The sequence below is a fragment of the Symphalangus syndactylus genome, chromosome 2, assembly GCF_028878055.3.
Source record: "Symphalangus syndactylus isolate Jambi chromosome 2, NHGRI_mSymSyn1-v2.1_pri, whole genome shotgun sequence".
Lineage (NCBI taxonomy): Eukaryota > Metazoa > Chordata > Mammalia > Primates > Hylobatidae > Symphalangus > Symphalangus syndactylus.
The window spans coordinates 73,381,650-73,407,633 of NC_072424.2; the positions used below are offsets into that span (position 1 = coordinate 73,381,650).

A 25,984-nucleotide genomic window follows, 5' to 3' on the forward strand; every position below is an offset into this window, starting at 1 on the left:
CAGTGCACCTTGAAAAAGAACAGAATAACAGCGATTTTTAGGGAAAAAGGGAAGACAACCATAAAGTCTGACTGCCTGCAGGGTCGGGCAAAAAGAGCCGTATTTTTCTTCTTGCAGAGAGCCTATAAATGGACGTGCAAGTAGGAGAGATATCACTAAATTCCTTTCCTAGCAAGGAACATTAATGTTAAGACCCTAGGAAAAGAATTGCATTCCTCTGGGGAGGTCTATAAACAGCCGCTCTGGGATTGTCTGTCCTGTGTGCTTGAGATAAGGACTGAGATACGCCCTGCTCTCCTCCAGTACCCCACCCTGGTAAATTTGAGGTCAGACCAGTTCTCTGCTCTCTAACCCTGTTTTCTGTTGTTTAAGATGTTTATCAAGACAATAGGTGCACAGCTGAACATAGAACCTTATCAGTAGTACTGTTTTGCCTTTTCTCCTCTTTCCTCAGAAGCATGTGATCTTTGTTCTCCTTTTTGCCCTTTGAAGTATGTGATCTTGTGACTTACTCCCTGTTCTTAGAACCCCTCCTCTTTTGAAATTCTTAATAAAACTTGCTGGTTTTGCAGCTCAGGTGGGCATCACGGTCGTATCGATATGTAATGTCACCCCCGGCAGCCCAACTGTAAAATTCCTCTCTTTGTACTCTCTCTCTTATTTCTCCGACTGGTCGACATTTATGGAAAATAGAAAGAACCTACATTGAAATATTGGGGGCGGGTTCCCCCGATAGAATAGAAGCAGCAGTTTGTAGGAAGTTTCACTTGTCTGTCTTTTCTATTGGAGTTAAGTCTTTTTTAACTTAATTCTCTAGAATAACAGCACCATATCATAGAACTCTTTTATAAAGCAGTCAATGTCAGCATTGTGCCAAATACCTTTCTAATAAGAAATTCGTATATAAAAAAACTTGAATATTTCATTCATATGGTGTATATGTACCTATATACTTATACTCATATGTATATATATATATATATATATACACACACACAACAAAAATGTCTTTTCTTAATCAGCCAAGAAGCACTGCATTAATATATGTCCATAAACATACTTACTAAAACAAAAACACATAAAATACCCTTTCAGAAGTTATAAATTACTGTTTATAACCTCTGTTCAGTAAGATTTTCAGAGTCGTAAGTTAATTTTATTTTTGGAGACGTTTTCTTGCACTGTCACCCAGGCTGGAGTGCAGTGGCACAATCATGGCTCACTGCCGCCTTGACCTCCTGGGCTCAAGCAATCCACCTGCCTCATCCTCATGAGTAGCTGGGGAACTACAGGCACACACCACCATGCCTAGCCAATTTTTTAAAAGTTTCTGTAGGGATGGGGTCTCCCTGTGGTTGTCCAGGCTGGTCTCAAACTGAAGAACTCAAGTGATCCTCCTGCCTCAGCCTCCCAAAGTGCTGGGATTACAGGCATGAGCCATCATGCCCAGCCTAATGAATTTTTTTTAAAAATTGGGAATATCTTACTTGTGATTATTCTTTTTTTCTCTTCTGTCATTTAAAAAATTTTGTCTGATTCTATTTCACTTCAAAATGTTATTTAAAATTTATAATTTTTCCCTTTTATGAAATTGTTAAAAAATTTTTGGAAAATCTGTTTAATGACTGAGTTTTTTATACACTAGTAAGTATTTCCTTTTTATTAACTGTGATTTGTAAATTTTACACTTAGATTTAGAAAATTTTAGTTCAGGCCAGGGGTGTGGTGACTCATACCTGTAATCCTAGCAATGTGGGAGGCTGAGACAGGAGGATCGCTTGAGCCCAAGAGTTCAAGACCAGTCTGGTCAACATAGTGAGACCTTGTCTCTACAATAAATAAATAAATAAATGATTTTTAAAAAGAATTTTAGTTCACATACATAGAATGTTCCCTTCCTACATTCAGTACACAGGTAATCTGTTCAAGTAATGAAAAACATATTTTAATTTCTTAAATAAAATTTCCTAAAGGTTCGTCTGACTAAATGTAATTGGCATGTACATAGTGATATATCCAAATTAATATTGCCATTTATTCTAGCCATAGACCCTTATTGTAGACATTTATATATGATGATATAATTAACATCTTACTTCACTTTCTTAATTTCACCAATATATGATGAAATCAGTACTAATTATTCAATGTAATGAAATTTATGGATTTTAGTTTTCATGTTGAATACATTGGAAAATACTGTCGATAACACTAATTATCTTTTTTCAATAAATTGCAGCAAAACACTTACTATTTTGGAGTTTAAAGTATGTCATCATGGCAAAGTTTCGGAGAAGGACTTGCATCATTTTGGCACTTTTTATTCTATTTATTTTTTCTCTGATGATGGGTTTAAAAATGCTGAGACCAAATACAGCTACTTTTGGAGCTCCTTTTGGACTTGACCTTCTTCCAGAACTTCATCAACGAACTATTCATTTGGGGAAAAGTTTTGATTTCCAAAAGAGTGACAGAATCAACAGTGAAACAAATACCAAGAATTTAAAAAGTGTTGAAATCACTATGAAACCTTCCAAAGCCTCTGAACTTAACTTGGATGAACTACCACCTCTGAACAATTATCTACATGTATTTTATTACAGTTGGTATGGAAATCCACAATTTGATGGTAAATATATACATTGGAATCATCCAGTGTTAGAGCATTGGGACCCTAGAATAGCCAAGAATTATCCACAAGGGAGACACAACCCTCCAGATGACATTGGCTCCAGCTTTTATCCTGAATTGGGAAGTTACAGTTCTCGGGATCCTTCTGTCATAGAAACTCACATGAGACAAATGCGCTCAGCTTCAATTGGTAATTATTGTATATATATATATATATATATGTGTGTGTTTGTGTCTGTATATATGCATATAAATGATTTTTTGTGTAACTTTAAATTACTAGTTAATTTTCTCATTATTATTAATTATATTGTTAAGCTCAAACCTCCAAATTAAACTGTATGTATGATCTTAAACATCTAGGCAACCACATTTTAACGCTGCCCTTAGTGTATATTGTTTAATTTTTACATTTGGGAGCATTTCTGGATATACCGTTGATTTCTAATTTAATTCACTTTCTCAATTTTATTAAATTGTGATTTACATAAAATACAATGAATTTCCCACTTTAAGTTTACAGCTCATTGATGTTACTCAAAAGTATATACCTGTTTGAATACCACCCCAATCAAGAAGTAAAATATTTCTGTAGCCCGAAAAGTCTCATCATAATTCCTTTATTCAGGCCTACCTTCTCCCCTACCGCTGAAAACTGTATACATATCAGCTGGATCTGATTTCTATCAGATCTGATTTCTATCACTGGAGAATAGTTATGAGTGTTCTATTACTTTATGAAAATAGAGTCATTCAGCATTTGTATGTGTGTATATCTTTTGCTCAGCACAATATTTTGAAATGCACTTAACTATATCAATAGCTTAGTCATTTTTATTGATAAGAAGTCTTCTATTGTTTGATTTTGGCAAATTTGCTTTTATATTCACCTCTTGATAGGTGTTTGGGCTGTTTCAAATTTTAGGCATGTAGCACATAATTTGGTCCTGCTTTTCTGTTTCTTAAAGTTATTCTGTCAGTTTTAATGTCTGTTTATTTCATTTATGTTTAATGTAATGATGATATGATTTTAAATCTGCCATTTTTCTGTTTATTTTCCATTTGTCCCACATGTCTGTTTATTTTTTCCTTCTTTTTCTTCCTTCTCTTACATTACATATGTGTATTATTCTGTTTTATATTTTCTTCTGGCTTATTTTATTCATTTGTTTTATTTATAACTGTACCTTTTTACAATACGCCCCTTTAACTTAACTGATTCTTATTGTTGTTCCTACCTCTTCTCACCTTTCTCTTCTCTTTCCTTCTGGCACTCCAATTACATATATTTAGATAGAGTCATATTGTCCCACAGGTGAATTACAGGAAAAATATAACTTGGTGCCTGAAAATTCTTCAGTTTGTTAATATAGTCTTTGTAAAAGCTTCCAGTTTCAGTTTCATTTATCTTTTTAGTGCCCCTACCAGTAGAGCTAGAACAAGAAATTGGGTATTCTTACATTTTTCTAGCTCTACATAAAGGCATGAATTCACCATGGAGCTGATATGTACTTAGAGAAACACAAGAGTCTTTGATGAGCAAAACAGTGTAGAATTCTATGAATCTATATCAGATACGTGCAAGATAAGTTGTTTTCCTTGTATGGACTAACTTTTTTCAAGTATTTATAAAATTTAACTTTATAGTATACTTAGAGCTTTAGTTTCTATGTTCTATATGTATTATGACATAAAATAGGTTGGGTCAGTTAAGACAGCATTGACTTCTGTGTGGTCAGTATGTATATGTGTGTGTCTGTCTCTACTAATTTGCTTTTGGGAGGAGAATCTTTTCAAATGATATTTTTTCTATTTTTTACAAAAACTTTGTATCACATTTAAGTCTTTATTCAAGACTGTCTTGATATGGCTAAACAAACTATGCTAGATTGACAGAGAAAATGGTTGTTCTTTAAAGTTTTAATTTTCATTTGCAATTTGAATAGTATACAAGGAGGGTTTTTTCCCCTCCATTATAAATATAACTAATACTAATACATATTTGTAATACATAAACATATAAATAATATATGCAGTAAACATAAATTTTAGATATAAATAATATGTGTGTTACACTATGTTTGGTATAGTTTGTGATCAGGAAGAAAAGTTTCAGTTAACATTTTTATGCCTATCTCATATTTATATTCCCTGTATAATATTTTACTATTGTATCCTGTATATGAACATTAATTATTTCTAAACATTGACAGTAATACAGTCATTTCAATTTTAAATGTTGACAGCTTCACTACTGATGCAAATATTTTACTTTTTGCTGGATTTTCTCCTAGACAAAATTAAAAAAAAAAAACTTGATAATAAAAGTGACAATCAATTTGTAAATAAAGAAATAATTTCTTAATGAGTTAAATATTGAATTATACTCATTGTTACCAGGCAGAAAATAATTTGACTGTTGGAATACTGACTCAAAACCCTACTTTAATCCATGGAGCTGGCATGCTGACTCTGGCATTCTTTGAATTGAAGAAGATAGTAAATGAAGGCTGTTTAAATTGTTGTATGGTTGACTATGCTTTGACTACATATTTAACATTCATAATTTTCCTTTGATATAAATGGCCTTCTTTTTATCTTAAATTGAATTGCTGTGTGAAGTGATTATACTGTTATATCGCAGAGTACAAGTTGGTTGATTTTCTGCTTTTACAATTAGAAGTGTGGTGGGCGTAAATCCTAATGGCTCAACCCTTCATTGAAAAGAATGATAAAATTAAAATGAACTATTAATGTTATGTTTAAAATCCAATTATTATATATAATGTATCAGATATATTACAATGGCATATGGTAGATTTGTATCCTTTTCAAGTCTTTTAAGTAAAATATTACGTATCATGTATTCTATCCTCTTGTATTGCTGTATTACAACTCTAAAAGTACCAGATGAATGCCTTCTTATTTTTATACAGTTTACTAAAACTTTAGTAGACTGGTCAGAAAATGGCCCCCATTTTCTGATGTGGACATCGTAATTCCCACAATCTGTGAATATATTATTTTATTTGGCAAAAGGGAATTAGGGTTGCAGGTGCAAAAGATTGCTAATCATCTGAACTTGAGATGGCATTATCCTTCATTATTTGGGTACAGCTAATCTAGTCACATAAGTCCTTATAAATAGAAGAAGAGGGAAGAGAGAGTCAGAGGGATGCACTGAGAGACTCGACCCCCTGTTGCTATCTTTGAAGATGGAACAAGAAGTTCATGAGCCAAAGAATGTGGTAGCCTCTACAAGCTTGAATGGCAAGGAAAGGGATTCTTTCCTAGAGCCTCCAGAAAGGAATGTCATCCAGTCCAATACCTGGCCTTGATTGTAGCATATTAAGACCCATGTCAACACTCCTGACATGCAAAACTGTAAGATAATAAATTTACGTTGTTTTAAGCAACTGAATTTGTGATAATTTGTTATGGCAAAATAGAGAACTGTTACATTTAGCAAAACATAATGTACTCTATGACTTTAAAATTATCTTCCCATTGTTTCAGTTTAGCACTAAATATTTATTGACTTTCCATGATGTTCCAAGCTTGTGCTAGATTCTAGGGACATAAAGATGAGCAAGTCACATTTCCCAGTTCCTTTGTTTTCAGAATCATTGTTGCTTTAAAAACACTGGATGGATTTCAACATTAGAATATTTCCTGAAAGTATGACATATTTGTTTTAGTAAGGTTACAATTCTTACTTCTGCATCTCCTGCCTTTAAAAATTTGTACATAAAAGTAGAAGTCACAATGAGATGAATTAGACACATAAAGTTTAAATGTACCTAATAACATCTAATATGATGTCATAAAATTTCCTTTTATAGTAACTATTTGCATTAAGTTTAAAGTATATATTTATAACTGTAGAGTGGTGATATTCCATAAAGCTTTCATATTGCTATAGATGCCCAACCTTTGGCTACAAACAAAATTTGAAAGTATTCATTGCAAGGAGACAGTCTACTTGCAAATGATACATACTTAATGTGTAATGTAAGGTCTTCACCACTGATATTCCCTATGTTTCCCTCCCATACTTTGCTATTGTCATAATTCTATCACATAAGAAATGATATTTTACTATCGTTGCTGTAGGCCAGAGGTTGGCAAGCATTTTCTGTAAAGGACAACCTAATAAATATTTTTGATTTTGTGAGTCCCTCTCTCTCTTTGCAACCACTCAGCTCTTTCCTTATAGTGTGAAAATGGTTATAAGCAATAGATAGACAAAATATAGATGAATTGGGCTGTAAAAGGCAAGATTTGGCCCATGGGTCATAGTTTGCTGATCACTCTTTTCAATAATCAGTTGTTTTTCACAGTTATTAAAAGTAAGAATGTTTTTTACATTTATTCCATTTCCAGTGTTCCCCATCCATATTTTAATGTAGATCCAAGTGTATGTCTAGTATCGTATTCTTTCTCTCTTAAAAATTTCTTTTGGCCGGGCGCGGTGGCTCACGCTTGTAATCCCAGCACTTTGGGAGGCCGAGGCGGGCGGATCACGAGGTCAGGAGATCGAGACCACGGTGAAACCTCGTCTCTACTAAAAACACAAAAAATTAGCCGGGCGTGGTGGCGGGCGCCTGTAGTCCCAGCTACTGGGAGAGGCTGAGGCAGGAGAATGGTGTGAACCCAGGAGGCGGAGCTTGCAGTGAGCCGAGATCGCGCCACTGCACTCCAGCCTGGGTGAAAAAGCAAGACTCCGTCTCAAAAAAAAAAATTTCTTTTATCTTGTTTTACTGGTCTCCTTGCAATGAATATTTTCAAACTTTCTTTGTAGCCTTTATTTTGAAAGATGTTTCATCAGCTGTGGAATTATCAATGGGCAGGTTTTAGGGGATTGTTTTCTTTTAGAATTTTGAAAATGTATTCCATTTCTTTTTTTCTTCTTTTTCTTCAGTCTTTCATGGTTTCTGATGAGTAGTCTGCCGTAATTTAAAAAAATCTTTTTATATCCTCATTTTCTTGGATAGATATATTTTATTGTTGTTGTTGCTGTTGTTGTTTTCTGGCTGCATTTAATTTTTTTTTCTTTTTCATATTTTGCTTTTTAGCAGTCTAAGCATGGTATGGTTACTTGTTACTCCTGTTATTTTTTGTTATTTATCCTTCATTGGTGTTCTCTGGTTTTTAGTCTGTTGCTTTGTGTCTTTTATTAATTTTGCAAAATTCTTAGTGATTATTATTATTGTTTTTTGAGATGGAGTCCCACCCTGTCGCCCAGGCTGGAGTGCACTGGCCTGATCTCAGCTCACTGTCACTGCAACCTCTGCCTCCTGGGTTCAAGCAATTCTCCTGCCTCACCCTCCCAAGTAGCTGGGACTACAGATGCACTCCACCATGCGTAGCTAATTTTTGTACTTTTAGTAGAGACAAGGTTTCACCATGTTGTCCAGGATGGTCTCGATCTCCTGACCTCGTTATCCACCTGCCTCAGCCTCCCAAAGTGCTCGGATTATAGGCGTGTGCCACCATGTCCAGCCTGATTATTTTTTCAAATAAACCTCCTACTTCTTCTGGGTTTCCAATCACATGTGTACTAGAACTTTGATATTTATCTCACAACTATTAAATGCATTGTTCTATTATTTTCCCCAGTCTTTTTTCTCATTATGGTAATTTGGATAAGGTAATTTCTTTTGACTTGCCTTGAAGTTTCCTGATTATCTCCTCAGCTCTGTTAATGAGCCTATTAAAGGCATTAATTAATCTTTCTAAGTAGTCTTTCATTCCTGGAATTTCTGTTTTATTTGTTCTTATAGTTCCCATATCTCTGCTGAAATTTGCCAGATCTTGTGTGTTAGCTGCTTTTCCCATTAGATCCTTTAAGATATTCATTACAGTAATTTTATATTCTCTCTCTGATGATTCCAACATCTGTCTCGTTTGTGAGTCTGTTTCTATTGATTGCTTTGTTTCTTGTCAGTGAATTGTTTTTCTTGCTTTTTTTTCTCTGTACCTTGTAATATTTTGTTAAAAGTGTGTCACCCTGGGTAAGATAGTGAAAATTGTGTTATATCTAGAAATGAGCTTGCCTTTTTTTCTCTTAGAGCTTTAGTTTGAAAGAATGTTTGAGATGTTCAAAAGAGGCTCTAAGTTTCCTATGAACACATAACAAGTTTTCTGGGGCTCAAGGTATCAAAGTTTATCTATCATTATACTGTCTTCTTGTTATTAAATGTTATGTATAATCACTTTTTAGGTGTTTTACTCTGTGTGATGCATTCTCTCATTTGTGCTTTTTAAAACAGACCTTATCCTCCATTTTACAGATGTGGAAACTTAAGTAAAATAACTTACCTAAAGATACACATCTATCAAATAAAGAATAAGGACTCGATTCTCTAGGCCTATCTGATTTTTATACCCTATATTCTTAACTGTTATCCTATTTGAATGCATCACTTTACTAACAACAAAAAAAACTGACTATCAATTATATTGAAGGTCCTGTAATAAGTGACATGGAAGGGTGACATGAGCAACATGACATGAGTTTTTGCATTTAGTTTGCTAATATTTCAAGAATGGACGTCAAAGAGCATCCTAGAGTTTGCTAAGCAATTAGGATGACAGAAATACAGAGTAGTAGATTTTACTTATAAGTGATACTCAGTTTGCTTATTCTATAGACACTTCTCTGGTGTCACTATCAAGGATTCACTGCCATTATAAATTCCCACCACTCCTAAGAAGTAAGACAATCACTGGCATGGTTCCCAGGCTAGTATTTATTCAGTGCCACAGTCCAAAAGACACTGTATAATGATTAGTTGGGCTGTGGATCACAGTATAGGGATAGAATTAGATATCTAGAAGTCATAATTGATGCAATGAAGAAGCTGAAACATAACAACATTGTAAGAGAGAAGAAAGAACATTCCTCCACAGCCATAGAGTGTACTTGCAAAGAGGATAAAAGAGGAAGAGAAATTACTAGACAAAGAATGGGATGGTTAATTTATTAGGAGAATCAGAATAATATGGCAGTGCTATCCAGTAGAATTGTCTGTGATGATGAAAATATTCTCTATCTGTGCTGCCTAAAACAATAGATACATAGTCATATGTGGCTATTGAACACTTGAAATGTAGCTAGTTGAGTGTGCAAGAAAACTTAAGTCTTTAAAATTTTAATTTATATGGTAGATATGGGTATTATTTTGGAGAGCATAGGACTAGAATGTAATCAAGCCTGAGGAAGAGAGTAAAGAAATGGTGGAATGGAGATGATAGTATTAAGATGGAAAAGACTGGCCGGGTGCGGTGGCTCATGCCTGTAATCCCAGCACTTTGGGAGGCCGAGGCGGGAGGATCACGAGATCAGGAGATCGAGACCATCCTGGCCAACATGGTGAAACCCCATCTCTGCTAAAAATACAAAAATTAGCCGGGTGTGGTGGTGGGCGCCTGTAATCCCAGAGGAGGGATTCTATCTGTAATCCATAGAATGAGGCAGGAGAATCACTTGAACCTGGGAGGCGGAGGTTGCAGTGAGCCGAGATTGCGCCACTGCACTCCAGCCTGGCAACAGAGCAAGATTCCGTCTCAAAAAAAAAAAGCAAAAGTTCGTGTGTGTACATGTGTATGTGCGGGCTAGAAGAGGGGTATGGTTGAAGAGGGAGGGAAAAATGTGAGGAAAAAAACAATATTGTAGTTAAAGGAACGAATATTTCTTGAATATTATAGTCTAGTTAATGGAATTTTATGTGTGTACTTAAAATATATCCTGAAAGGTAAGAATTATCTGTGTTTTGATGGTGAGGCCACAGAAGCAAGAAGTTAACTTGCCCTTAGTTCATGTAGCTGATAAGTGGTGAGATATTTGAATACATGTTCAAAGCACATTCATATTCTACTATACTGTCCTGCCTCTCACAAAAAGAAATAGAAGAGTAGTAGATGAATTAGGAAAAGGACAATAGTAATGATTTTCTGCATTTTTCAAGGTAAGTGCTTTTTATCTTTTTTAAACTATGAAGGTAATTTTTAGAAGTGTGTGTAATCGCGATACCTGAAGTTGTTGCATGTTGCTGTTGTCTTGTTTCTGCCGATTCTTGTGCATGGTGTTTTATTCTTTGTGTTCTTAATTATCTTTGATTGTATACTATTTATTGTTCTTTAAAAAATACTTTTTGTGAATAATTTGAGGCCCAGGAAGAAGATGCCTTCCTCCAGAAAGGATTTTCTTTTGCTTCTGCCTGGTGACTGTTTAGAATACCATTTCTGGTTACCTTAAATTAGGTCTAAAGCTAGAGGACTGTACAAGCATTGTGAACCTGCAGTTTAATTCACTGTTTTTGAGAGTTGGTTTACTTGTACCAATTTTGCTTGGGGCAAACAGACCTCCTTGCTCACTTATCTTTCTGGTTTCACATTTTCCCTTCAATTTGGCCGGAACATTTCTTACTCTCTTCAGCTCTTTAAGACATTTTCTCCCCGTGTTTTATATAATAATAATGGTTATTTTCATGGGGAGTGCTTGGTCTACTATTAGACCAACTTTTATTTTAAACTAGTCCACTATTAGAAACAGGAATCTTGTTTTGTTTTTACTTTTATGGAAGAATGTTTTGCTTATAATTTTCATGTGATTCACAGTGTAATCTTTCTGTTTAATATTTATTTTTTTCTCATTTTGTTTCTTTCATTTTGTGCATAAAATAATTTTTTGGTAGGTCCTATGTTGAGAAAACTTTTTGTTGTCATTCTTATTTTCATTGGTGATATTCTTCTTATAAGCTGGGCTAGTAATCTTACAAGATTGTAAGTGATCACTTATAAAATATTGGATTAATTGTCTTCAGACACTTTTCTCACCAGCATTTCTCTCTAGCATATGCCTTCCTCTGGCTAGCCAGAGTTTCCCTAAAGCCTCATATGTTATAGGTTATTTTTTCTATCTTTTGTTCTAGTTGCCATTCTTATTTTCAGAGTGGATAGGGGACATAAGGATTATTTTTCCATTAACTTTGATTTTGTTGTCCTAGATGGGACTTACTTATTTATACATGGCGGCTAGCACAAAACTTAGGTCTTAAAATTTAGTTCTCCGGCAGTTTCTTACCTTCAATTTCTTAATTTCCACATGCTTCTCTTTTGGTACCATTGTTATTCATTTCCCTGCCTTAAAGAGTCTGTTTATTTATCTAGAAATTTGTGCAATCTTTCTAATGACTGTCCATTTCTTTGTATATGTAATGAGGCTTTGAATTAATTCATCTTAAATATTCTGTCTCCAGTTAGTGATTTCCATGTAATTTATGCTTCTAACACATAATTTATCAGTTCAAAAATAAGTAGGCAGGCACTACAGAGAGGAACAGTAATTATTTTACTATGTTAGAATCTTCTGTTAAAACGTATTGATCTACACAAAAACAGCATATAAATGTTTATAGCAGTTTTATTCATAATTGCCAAAAATTGGAAGCAACCAAGCTGTCTTTCATTTGGTGAATGTATAAACATACATACAATGGCATATTATGCAGCAGTAAAAAGAAATGAGCTATCAAGTTATGAAAAGATATGAAGGAACCTAAAAATTCAAGTTGCTAAATGAATGAAGCCAGTTCTAAAAAGCTACATACTTTATGATTCCAACTATATGACCTTCTGGAAAAGGCAAAATTATAGGCAGCAAAAAGCTTAGTTATTGCCAGGGGTGAGGGGGAGAGGGAACGGGGATGAATCAGTATAGCACAGGAGGGTTATAGAGCTGGTAAAACTAGTTTTTCAGCTACTCTAATGGAGGGCATATGGTATAATAGATTTGTCAAAACCTGTCGAACTGTACAACACAAAGGGTGACTCCTAATGTAAACTATGGACTTTAGTGAATAAAAATCTTTCAATAATGGGTCATCAATTGTAGCAAATGAAAGATGTTAATTATAGGAAAAACCGTGTGGAGGGTAGGGGCAGGTAGGAGGAAGAGTATATGAGAACTCCTTATTTTCTTTGCTATTTTTATGTAAACCTAAAACTTACTCTAAAATGTAAAGTCTGTTCACTTTTACAAAAGCATATTAATGCCTGATAAAGAGGTCATAAATATTGACAGTGATCAAATAGCCATATGTATTCTGAAGGAACTTAACAAAACCACCTTGTATAAATATTTTCTTTTATTGTTAACTCTTTGGTACTTACTATGCCTTTTTAAGAATATCTGCATTCATGTTCTTGTCTTTTCCCTTTCTTTTTGGTCTTTTCTATTAGGTGTACTGGCCCTCTCTTGGTACCCACCTGATGTAAATGATGAAAATGGAGAACCTACTGATAACTTGGTACCCACTATTTTGGATAAAGCTCATAAATATAACCTGAAGGTATTTTATTTTATTTTCAAGCTATACATAAGTTAATTCTTTTGGACAAGAGGATAGCAATAACAATTTTTGAAATAGTAATTTTAATTAAAAATGATAATGACTTAGAATCTTTTAAATACTATATTTCATAAAGAAAATTTCTATAATTAATAGGAATTTCAATCTTATCTAAATTATATTTTAGAGATTCTTTACTATGTTTCTAATGTTTTATATATTTTTTATAGTAGAAAGGGATTGAAAGGTTCTTTTGTGAAGATAATATAGTAGTGAAGATTTATATGTCTAAATATCTTAGATGTCAAAAATCTAAAAACAAGTATGAACCATGTAACTTTGCATATTTATAAAGTAGTTAAAAAATAAACTTGCTCAAATATTTTTCAAAATCTGATTTTCATTTAAACCTTATTTAACGTGCATACACATACACACCTGTGTAAATATAGACTACAGCGGAAAGATCAAGTATATTTGATGCAGAAATTAAGGTGTGTTGCAAATGAGGGAACACTTCTCACAGTCTAAGATTTTATTTCTTTTAGAAATTAATGAATCATGGAAACAAATAGGAGTGATGGTTAAAAGGATTTAAATAGCACTACAAAAGAAAATTTTATACTGAATAGCAAGTAAATAAGCACCATTTTTAATATCCAAAGATACTTTTTAAAAATTGGTCATGTATTAGGTAGCAACATTAATTCTAATAAATTCACAAAAATTATAACCATAGAGTCTGCATTCTCTGACCACATTAGTACCATTGAATGTTAATAATTAAGTCCAAACCATTTAGAAAGTATAAAATTATTAAAATTTTAATAACATAATTGAGAATAACTCTGAAATTTAAGTGATATAAATAGCACTGAGATTATTGCATTATCAATACCAATGGGACCTCAATAATAAGACATAGTAGAAGAAAGAACTATGATAGATGAAGTGTGAAATTAATTAAATAGTATACAAGTCCTTCAAAATCAGTCGTCTGGATAAATTAATCTTCACTATTGTCCACTTTTGGGGAAAAAACCATAGGCAAGCCATTGGTGAGGTTAAAAAAGAAAAGAAATTGAGAAAACATATCAGCAAAAATTAAAAAGAAATATACCTATAGTTTCAGAAGAGAGTTTAAGAGTTTATATCAGCCCATTTAAAATTTATATGGTAGTTTTATAGGAAAATACTAAAATTAATTTTTTTTGGTGCAGAAAGAGGTTCAAACAATCTGAATTGACTATCCTAGAAAAAAACATATAAAAGATAATTGAACAAATGTCTTCCCCAGAATATCAGGTTTACCTCTCAGTAGTATTCAGAATAGTTGATTTTTATGATAATTGAAATACAGTGTCAAGTATACTCATTATCTATTGCTGCATAACAAGTTATTCCAAAACTTGGTAGCTTAAAACAATAAACACACAATTTCTAAGGGTCAAGCATCTGGAAGTGGCTTATTTGGGAGTGTCTGGTTCAAGGTCTCTCAAGGAGGTTACAGGCAAGCTATTGGCTGGTGCTGCAGTCATCTGAGGCTGGAGGATCCACTAACAAACTTTCTTACGTGGTGGATGACAGACCTCAGTTCTTTGCAGCAGATGAACTGGAGACTCTGTACTTCTATATATGGGCCTCTGGCGTCACTAGAGTGAAAGATCTGAGAGAGTCTAATATAGGGGCTACAGGGTTGTTTTTGTTTGTTTTGTTTTTTGACATAAATCTTGGCAATGATGTGTTATCACTTCTGTCCCATTCTGTTGTTTTATCTACTGATAAAACAACCATGGCACAACATGGGAGGGAACTGCAAAGTTATGAATACCGGGAGATGGGTATCAGGGGGGCCATCTTGAAGAATGGCAACCACAGAAAACTTCCAAATTTATTCTACAATAGCACAATTTTTATTTAAAACTAAGAAAGGATAGAACAAGAAAGAGACAGACTAATCTTACCAATGAAAATAGATTCAAATGGCCGGGCGCGGTGGCTCACGCTTGTAATCCCAGCACTTTGGGAGGCCGAGGCAGGCGGATCACGAGGTCAGGAGATCGAGACCACGGTGAAACTCCGTCTCTACTAAAAAAATACAAAAAATTAGCTGGGCGTGGTGGCGGGCGCCTGTAGTCCCAGCTACTCGGAGAGGCTGAGGCAGGAGAATGGCGTGAACCCGGGAGGCGGAGCTTGCGGTGAGCCGAGATTGCACCACTGCACTCCAGCCTGGGCAACAGAGCGAGACTCCGTCTCAAAAAAAAAAAAAAAAAAAAAAAAAAAAAAAATAGATTCAAAATTCCTAGAGGAAATTTTGATAAGAAGTGTTTATTAGCAAGGATTTAAGAATGGTTCCAATCATATGAAATCTGAATCTAAATTCAGGTCTGCATTCAATCCTGGCTCAACCACCTTGTAGCTTTATAAATGACTCGTGTCTCAGTTTCTTCATCTCTAAAATGGAAATAGCAACAAAACCTTCCTTACACACAGAGTGGTTATAAAGATTATATTAGATAATACATGTAAAACATAGATTCCTGTCTGCCACAGAGTTAAGCACTAAGTAAATAAAACTTCACTGATTATTTAAAGAAGGTAAAACGTGGTTATCTTAACAGATACTGAAAATTTTAGGAAATAAAAATTCATTGTTAATGAAGTCCTTAGTAACCAAAGTTCTTCAGCTTGATAAAGGGTGTCTCTTAGTATCTTATTTCAAACACTGTATCTGATGGATATACTACACCTGTAGTCCCAGTTACTACTCAGGAGGCTGAGGCACGAGAATCGCTTGAACCTGGGAGGCAGAGATTGCAGTGAGCTGAGATTGGTGCCACTGGACTCCAGCCTAGGTGACAGAGTGAGAGTCTATCTCAAAAAAAAGAAAAGTGATGTAGGGTCTTTTAACTAGAGACCACACTCCAAGTTCTGAGATTGCAACCACTCTTAAAATTTGCTGAAGTTTTTTATTTGCTCTGTAACTTCTTGCAGTTATATTCTAATGGAGGGCAATCTGGTTTGTCCAGTACTGGTAATTGAGCCCTGTAAGATATGTTATGGACCACTGTTGAAATATTTCATTTCAAATAAAAATATGAAATATTAGTTTTGTCTTAATTTTCCTTTTGCAGCCTAGAGATTGAGTAGTTATTGGAGAATAGAAATGGAACTCTAGGGAGTGAGAAAGAGCTAAATAGGCAAGCATTTTTTTTATTCCTGTCCATAAAGCTGCCTCTTCTTTCTAATTTACTATTCTGAAACTGTTAAGACAGCATCTCTCAAATTAGCTGTCTAGCAAGAGCTGTCACCTGCCATGTCCCTTGTTGCCTTTCAGTGAGTTCTTATTGGCATTTGAAATCTGCAAATAGGCAAGCCTCCAGGTTCTGGTGCCCAGGCTGAGGTTGGGTAAGTGATTGATTTATCTTCCACAAAACAAGCCCAAGAGCTGCTCCTCTGTCCAGGCCCTGCCAAAATCCTGGAAGATGGGAGCTCAAGAAACTGGCTATTTTAGTACTTTCAGGAAGTTTTTAAAGAGAAAATGAAAATGTTACGATATATGAGGATTGGTTGGCTTTTTCTCCTGTTTAAAGTGTCTGTGTAGAGAAGGAGAGTGTGGCAAAGAGCTCGACCACTAATTGCCTATTTAATGTTGCCAGCATACTTGATCTCTCTGTGCTACGGATTTTATATCTAATGATCAGAAAAACTTGGAACATGATAGGCTACTGTTTTCCAAAATTTTTAGAACAGTTTCTTGGCCTCGTGTCTGGTGAGGAACTATGTATAGACAAAGAATAGACCTGGAATCATGAGACTGGAGCTTGTTCCAACTGAGTAGCTCTGGAATCTTATATTAGTTCCTTGATCTTCGTGGCTTATCCCCTTCATTTGTACAATGACAAACCATAAGATAGTTTTATTGGATTTGTCTATGATTTCTGTTGTTGTGGAACAGACATTTTTCCTAATTCAATAAAATGCAGTAAATCCTGTTTTTTTAAAGAATGGAAAATGTTCCCTTTTCTTGCTAATATAAGGAAATTTTAATATGTTTAATGAATGACAGTACCTTACTAGAATTATTTAATGTGCTAAGGCAATCTGATAGGAAAAGATTAATGATGTTGTAGATTGTGTGCTGACAAATTGGAGCCTCCAATGCACATAACTGACCACATCTGAAACTTTTAAGTGTAAAATGCGTTCATTAGTAACATCTCTTTTTTCTTGCTAATCTTCAAAGCATGGAAATACTAAATGGATGGAGAATTTTTAGGGAATGAATTCGTCTCACAGTTAAGCTTTTGTTATAGTTCATTCATTTTGATTATATAATGTTTTTACTAATATTAGTCATTAAATATTTTGTAATTGTAATTTTGATTTGTTAACTTCAACCAAGAGTTATTTTAAGTAAGTGCCTTTTAAATTATAAACAAACGTGCAAGAAAAGGAAATGATTGGTGCTTTAGTTATTTTTCATTATCTTTAGCAAATGTGACTAGGTTTTTTTTTGGAAGTGTAAATGAGTGAAACTAAAATTTAAATCTTGATTTTTCAAAGCGATTTAGTTTCTGTTCTTTTAAAGTATACTTGTCTGCATGTTTGCTAGAGCAAAGGCTGTTGCACTTACAGCTGTCATTTAGTAGGCTGGTTTTGCAGAGAGTGTAAAAATCAGGGCTGGATTCCTTCCTCTATATCCTCTCTATCCTGCACCATTAAGAACACAGCAACGGAACAATTTTTTGAGTAATACATGATAGAGATGTTTGGTAGATTCTGTCATTGTTTAGCAAATAATCTGGTTTTCCTTCCCCTGCATGCAGAGAGTAAGTATACTTCCTGCCCTGTTGTTGCTGGGTTTGGACTTATGGCTTGCTTTGGCTGATGAGATGTGAGAAAAGATAATGTATACTATGTGCTTGCATGATTATGCTCCTATTCTCTTATGAGAAAACCATGCCCCTTTATGCCTAGGACACAGAATGACAGACACATGGAGCTGACTTGAACCAGCCTGGAGCAGAACCATCATAAGCCAGTTCATAGATTTTATGTTGAAAAAGCAAATGTTTGTCTTTTAGAGCCACTGAGATTGTGGGGTTGTTACATGGCATTATCTAATCAAAATTTGACTGAATTAAATCATTCATCTAAGTAAAAGAAAATTAGGCAGATTCAGTGATTTTTTTTTTTTTTTTTTTTTTTTGCTTAGGATTATAGGGGAAAGAACCAACTCAGCCCTGGTGATCTTCTTTCATTTTAATAAATTTAGTATGTTATTTTAAAGTAGCATATTTTCTTTCTACTTTATGCAGAAATCACATTTCTTATACTAGGTTTCTCAACATCCATTATTTCTTTGCATATGGCTCTAGAGTCATTTTATCTGCTTTTCAGGCTTATGCAGATTTCAACCATGTGAAACATGAATATAAGTATGTCCGTGATTCTTTTTTAAATGATATTTACCTACATTTGAAACCTGTTATATTAGTCATGGCCTCTCCTTTTTCTTTTTCCTTGTTAAATGAATATCGTGAATTCATGGCAGAAACTTTGGGAATCTTACCTAAATCCAGTATAGGTGGCAGACTTAAGAGTTTAACTGTTGTTCATTTTTGCATGCAAATCATTAGTCCATTTATTTATGCATGCATTCATTCATTTAGCACCTGCTACGTGTCAGATACAGTCCCAGATGCTGACAATATTAAGAAGGATAAAGTATTATCTCTGTCCCTAAAATGTCTTGTAATCTACTGGAGGTCAGACACAAAGACAAGTAAATTTCAGGAAGAGAAAAGTATGAGGTATTATGGCACCACATAGGAGTAGGAAGACCTATCTCAATTTTGTTGTGGCAGGGGATAGGGGAGTGTGCAGGGGTGAAGGTAGGGAATGGAGTTGGAGAAGGAGAAAATTACCAGATTTTCATTCAAAAAAGTTCATTTTATTAAAATTTATTTATTAAAATTATTAAAATGCAGGGTAGGGAAGAGACAGGGAAGGTCAAAATTAAAAACATGAAACGAGGGAATGTATATATTCTTATTCTTTAAGGATAAGAAAGACATTTCATTTTATGTACAGAATTCTATTATTTTAAAATTTATTTTAACATTGACCTAATTGATTTTTCCAAATGGAATAGAGAGATGGAGACTAGATCACATCATTAATTAAAATTGCAAAGTAATTTTATTATAATTAAGAAATTAGAAATACATGAAGGAAAATTTTAAATATTTTATACTTATCAATACTATATTTACTTTAAATATATTGATCTGCGCTTTACAAAAATATCATGCTATTTGTTGTTTGCAGCTGTAAAAGCAAATTCATTTTGATATAGGATATTTCAAGTCGGATATTGCTTAAATATGGTGTCCTTTATGTATAAAATGGAAATTTGGAAAACACAGTGATGTATCTGAAGGAAGAATTACCCAAGGAAACATTATGTAATAGTATGAAAATACCTATACACTTGGCAATTTGCTTTCAACTGAATTTAAAAAGCAAATACCAAAGTTATTGAGAAATCTAACTGCCCTAGCAGTTACTACCCTGGCAATACTAACAATATGCTGCAAAAATGAATTTGACCTTAGTTTTTTATGACAAAAACTTATTTTTGTAATATTACTGTAATCTCATTTTATTTAAAGTAGAAAATTATATTTTTATTAAATATTATTTAACTTTAAAATTAATTATGTGAAAACAAGTAGCACTGATTAATGTAAAATACATTTTGCTTTAATTGGGTAATTGAAAACAGAGGAGTTTCATATTGCAATAGAAGTCTCTAGTTCCATAAATACATCATAGATAGAGCCTGAAACCTGAAATTAAAACAGTATCAATACATTTATTAGATTGCCATAAAGATTTTTAATTGATGTTGGTAAGTCAGTAAAACTAGGAATAAAAGTGAAAATCCTCATTCTTTGTTTTATGAATCTGAAATAGATTGTTGTCTAAGAGAAGTATCTTCTGTATTTTTTACTTTACTAGTTAGAAGTGGCATACAGAATAGTTTTACTAGTCATAATTAGTTTGTCTTGATTTATGTATAGCCAACCTTAAGTTAAAAAATTTTAATCTGTGCACAGTATTTTAAAAATATTTGTAATTACTGCTCTCTATGTTTACATATATATATATATATATATATAATATATGTATGTGTGTGTATATATGTATGTAGGTATGTGTGTGTGTGTGTGTGTGTGTGTGTGTATGGGATATCCAAACCATAAATACCTAGGCATCATGAAAATTGTCCTTTATAACACTAGTGGATATTATTTTTAAGCAATTTCATTATAAATTCTTTAATAGAAGTTAATGTATATTATTTTGTAAAATGCTGTTTTAATGATATGGAAGAATTTATATGTAAATAAATTTGCTAATGACTTCCATTTAAATTTAAGCTTAATGGTCACATGCCTGAAAAAAATCCAGATTTTTCTGGACCATATTTTTTTGGTCTTTTTCCTAAAAGAAACATATATCTGAATATAGAATATTTCCTATATATCTTATGTGGGATACAAATATGTAAGAAACATATTTTTATAAGGAGTAAACATAAAAAGAAGCATTGCACAGCAGTTAAGCATTTGAACTCAGAATTCAGGTCATCAATATTACCTCCAACAAACTGGGTGACCTGGAACAACTTACTGAACCTTTCTTAAGGTTCTATCTATCTTTGATTACCTCACTAAGAAAACAGAAATACCTTAGGGAGTTGTGAAGATTAACCAAGATAATAATATAAAATGTTTAGCATGTTATTTAGCAGTAAATTTTATTGGTAAAAATTCTCTGGTAGTTTCTGTGTTCAATAAATATTCATCTTAAATTAAGGTGATTAAATCAGTTACTTTATTAAGTATATTAAATATACTTCTAATTTTACATTATAGATAATTTATCCCCTAACTGATTTTATTGTTTGTTTTAGGTTACTTTTCACATAGAACCATATAGCAATCGAGATGATCAAAACATGTACAAAAATGTGAAGTATATTATAGACAAGTGAGTTTCTTCAATATTTATAAATATTGTTATATTATCCAGTGATAATTATTGTTTTAAGAATAGTACATTAAATTATATTTGAGATTTGCATAATTTATGATTATTCCATTTTTAATAAAATTAAATTGTTACTGTAATGAATGTCACCATCATTTCGAGGGACATTGCTGAAGTTCCTTACAATTCACTTTCTTTTTGGAAGATTGCTGTTTTTACTGTTTTACAGGTTTATAGGCTATTTATGATTTCTGTAATTTTGATATTTTAAATTGACATTATTTTCTAAACCTTTGGAATATAGCTTTATCTTTTTAAAAAGAAGGTTCAGATTATTAAAAGTGAACTACTTCTTTTAATGCAGTAGACCCAGAGCTGATATTTTCATTTATATTTAGCCTGATCAAAAAGAATTTATTAATACAGTTTTCATTTTTTGAAAGAATTTTACTGATAATAGTCTGTGACAGATGCCATAGTCTTACAAAGAAACTTGTCAGCAACAGTAGAACATTTATCACTGATAGATATAAAAGCAGTTTATGTATTAATGTAGAGAATCATAGGCTTTTTTATGGCATTAGTCATCATTTGTAAACCTCAATATGAGATAGTTAATTACTTGTTTGGTAATGCATCCAGTATCTCATTTTCTAATGTGTAAAAATGCATTTTTAATTATTACACTTACACAACTGATTCCCCTAAGAAATGGAGCAGTGTGCTCAAACTGCACTGATTCCTTCATTTTCAGTACATAAACACTTTTTATCTGTGGCAAATTAGTTGTGAATATTCATTTCACTTTTATATATGCTTATTTTCTAGATATGGAAATCATCCAGCGTTTTACAGGTACAAGACAAAGACTGGCAATGCTCTTCCTATGTTTTATGTCTATGATTCCTATATTACCAAGCCTGAAAAATGGGCCAATCTGTTAACCACCTCAGGGTCTCGGAGTATTCGCAATTCTCCTTATGATGGATTGTTTATTGCCCTTCTAGTAGAAGAAAAACATAAGTATGATATTCTTCAAAGTGGTTTTGATGGAATTTACACATATTTTGCCACAAATGGCTTTACTTATGGCTCATCACATCAGAATTGGGCTAGCCTAAAATTATTTTGTGACAAATACAACTTAATATTTATCCCAAGTGTGGGCCCAGGATACATAGATACCAGCATCCGTCCATGGAACACGCAAAACACTCGGAACCGAATCAATGGGAAGTATTATGAAATTGCTCTGAGTGCCGCACTTCAGACATACCCCAGCTTAATTTCTATCACCTCTTTTAATGAGTGGCATGAAGGAACTCAGATTGAAAAAGCTGTTCCCAAAAGAACCAGTAATACAGTGTACCTAGATTACCGTCCTCATAAACCAGGTCTTTACCTAGAACTGACTCGCAAGTGGTCTGAAAAATACAGTAAGGAAAGAGCGACTTATGCATTAGATCACCAGCCGCCTGTTTCTTAATGCACTGATTAAAGTTTAATAGTTATCAAAATCACCTAATTTTTAAAAAATAGCTTTTGTTTTAAGTTATGGAAAGAAAACTGTCAAAATCAGTATATACTATTAGTTATATTTAAAAATATATTTTTTAAATTCTTTACAGATAATATTATAATTGTTACCCTTCACAATACCATATGAGAAAATATCTGAGACAAAATATATACAGATGTATTCCTTATGGCATAATTTACTGCATTTCTGACTGAAATCAAAATTCTGATTTGATGGCAATTGAATTTTCATTTTACAATAGATAAATGCTTGTGTTACCTAAAGCACTTAGCACACAGTTAAATTATGTTTACATCCTAGACCCAAAGAAATAGGATTGTGTGTATATTTGGGATATCTATTGAAGAAAAAAAAAAACCCTTAAACATAATGTACATGCTTCATGTCATATCTTTAAAATAATTTAATCAACTTTATTGTCTTAGTATTTAGGCTCTGGATAACTCCAATAATGAGGAAATTCTTAAGAATAACAAAATCACTGTACCTTCCTCTCAATTTTGCTGTGAACCTGAAATGGCTTTAAATTAATACTCTTATTTTTTATTTAATTTAATTACAGAAATGAAACCTTACGATGACCAAATTGTGTTAGGAAGGCCTGCTATCTACAACACAGTGTGTCATTTGCAGATTTGTGGTTACCTATACCATGCTAGGTGTTTTGACATGTTTAGTGTTTCTGCTTTACAGTACTGAATTCCGTATTTTAGAAGCTATGGAAAGTCCTTTTATGAAAAAGTTAATGATTGCTTCTCAGTTATTAGGAAAACAGTTGTTTCACAATTATTATGTAGATATGATGCCCAAATATCATTTTTAGTATATCTTGTCAATCTTTTAAGTTGTTACTATTGTATTATTCATATCTTTAAATCAGAGACCAAATATTTTTTAGGAAAGAAAAATGTTATTACTGCCATTAGGTTGTCTTTTAATATTTTAAGTTACTTTGACCAAAAGTAATAGAGAAAATTTACTTACCATTTTAGATTCTAGAGACATGGAAATGAAAATTATTTTATGTCTAGGGTAGGTCCTGAAGTTTGTCTTTACATTAAGTTTAGCACTGTATCATAATGAAGAAACTAATATTTTACATAAAAACTAATACTTTCAATTTTTTATATAGTAATATCCCCATTTTGTAAATGTTAGACTTTTATCATACCTATAAGTTAAAATACTTGTTATCAATAACTTATCATATTGTGACAAATTGATCACTTGTGTACGAAAAATCTCCTTAAAAACTAAATAAAATGCACTGTATTCTTGCAGTTAATGTTTATAACTATAGTAAAAAATTAATATATATCCTGTTACATAAATGTTATTTCTTAGGTGTTCCATTAAGAAGAGCAATAGAATAATGCTAAAAAATAATGCCTATAAATCTTCAGAGGATGAAGACATCCATTCAGAAACAAAAATTAGCACTAAATTTTTTATAAAATAGACCAGATGACAAAATTTATTTTATTTTTAAACAGTGGTTTTGACACAAATTATGTTATTGAAAAGAGGCATTATTAATGTTTATTTAAAATTTTGGAATTTGCTGTTTCTCAGAGAATGATCAGGCCTTAGGAAATTAATACAGTAGTAGTAATCATTTTCTAGGAGAAAATAAAAGAATAAATCACTATACTGATATTTTGATATAACCAAGCATTTACATGGTAATCACTATATAGATACAACCTGTGGATTTTCTTCTTCTATCCATTTAACTAGAATATATTATTTTAGGTATAATTTATAAATGTCACAGCTAATAATCTTTTATAATATACCATATTTCATTGAAGTTTTGTTAGAGAAGTATCTACCACAGAGGAGTTTTTGTCATTGTGTATGTTGTGTATTTGAACCCAGCATGACAGAAAGTAAATTTTAGGAAATAGTTGTGAGATTAAGGGAAAGTCTATAAAAACAAGGTCAGCATATTCTCAACACAGATACCACCACTTTCTATCTTTTTCCCATTATAGACATGGCGAATCCACACAGCATACTTCATCTCTGAGCTTTGTTGTGATTCCTCAACACGTTACCCTAACCAGCCAGCAGTAACAGATTTCAGAGTAAGATAAAGCAGATTCTGTCTTCATTGCAAAAAGTTATTCTCAATGGAAGAATGGCATCTGATCTCATAATTACTAGTTTATAATTATATTAATATCCGTTTTTTCTCCCTTTTTAATAAAATAATTACAGTCATCCCTCAGTGTCTGTGGGGGATTGGTTCCATTATCCCTATAGATACCAAAATCTGCAGATGCTCAAGTCCCTGATATAAACTGGCATAGTAGTTGCATATAATCTATGCATATCCTCCTGTATACATTAAGTCATCTCTAGATTACTTATAATACTTAATACAATGTAAATGCTATGTAAATAGTTGTTATACTATACTGGTTAGTGAATAATGACATGAAAAAATATAGTCTGTACATCTTCAGAGTTTCAGTCAGCAATTTCTTGGCCATGGATGTAGAACCCACAAATAAGGTGAGCCAACTGCATTAGGAAATAACTAATAATTCTGTTAATTCTTAGAGAGGAAAGCTTTCAAAATCTTCCTCAGGTATTCATTACAGCTGCCTTTACCATTTTATTTGTAACACAGTTTAAATTGTTATGATAACAAGTAAATAAGAGCAAAGAATTTATTTCTTAATTCAAAACAACTATACGTTTGAATTCAATATAGTATAATAACTTAAAGTGGTATAATACATACAATGCATGAATCATAATGGATTGTTTTATAAGTTATTAATTTTTATGGTTTAATCAGTCTAATTGTTTTGACTGTTATAGAAACCAAATATTTTACTGTTTCTTTTAAGGACTAATATTGTCAAAACTGCTGTTATTAAAGTTTACTTGAGTTGTTTAACTTCTTTGTGTTTTAAGATTGTAATTAAAAATTACTATTTTGTTATATGGAATGGTTAATTTTTACCTAATAAAAACATAGATGAAATACATTGTATTTTAGATATTAAAGTATCATTTCTCTTTATGAAATGTCTTATTTGATTTCTGATTAACAAATGAAAAGGAGTATCCAGTCATCATTCTTTGTATGTTTTCTCTTTTGAGATATGCAGCACTTACAAAGTGGATATCTTTAACTGCACATACTTTTTAAATCTATAAACTTATGTTTGGTTAATATACACACATACATGCACACAAAGTTTTTTTTTTTTAATTTGAGAGCTGTTTTTCTATTTTTTTTTCTTCTTTGGTTATAATCATACATTAGCTCCAACATCTGTTAGGGAATTAATCTTCTAAAACAGCAAAGTAACAAACCAGTAGAGAACCTACCAAGTTCATGCTCTTTTTCAATCTGACCACAGTTAGCCAGTTTAAACATGAC

General features: G+C 32.7%; 1 protein-coding gene across 2 annotated transcripts in view; it reads left to right on the top strand.

Moving 5' to 3' along the window:
• Nucleotides 1–25,591, top strand: part of MANEA (mannosidase endo-alpha) — a 32,409-nt gene extending 6,818 nt beyond the window's left edge. For both annotated transcript variants that reach the window (XM_055259105.2, XM_063619572.1), the window contains exons 2-5: nucleotides 2,240–2,821; nucleotides 12,877–12,986; nucleotides 20,971–21,047; nucleotides 21,876–25,591. In XM_055259105.2, coding sequence (XP_055115080.2) covers nucleotides 2,278–2,821; nucleotides 12,877–12,986; nucleotides 20,971–21,047; nucleotides 21,876–22,533 — 1,389 coding nt within the window. In that variant the 5' untranslated portion in view covers nucleotides 2,240–2,277 and the 3' untranslated portion in view covers nucleotides 22,534–25,591. The remainder of the gene's footprint in view (nucleotides 1–2,239; nucleotides 2,822–12,876; nucleotides 12,987–20,970; nucleotides 21,048–21,875) is intronic.
• Nucleotides 25,592–25,984: the final 393 nt, after the last annotated feature.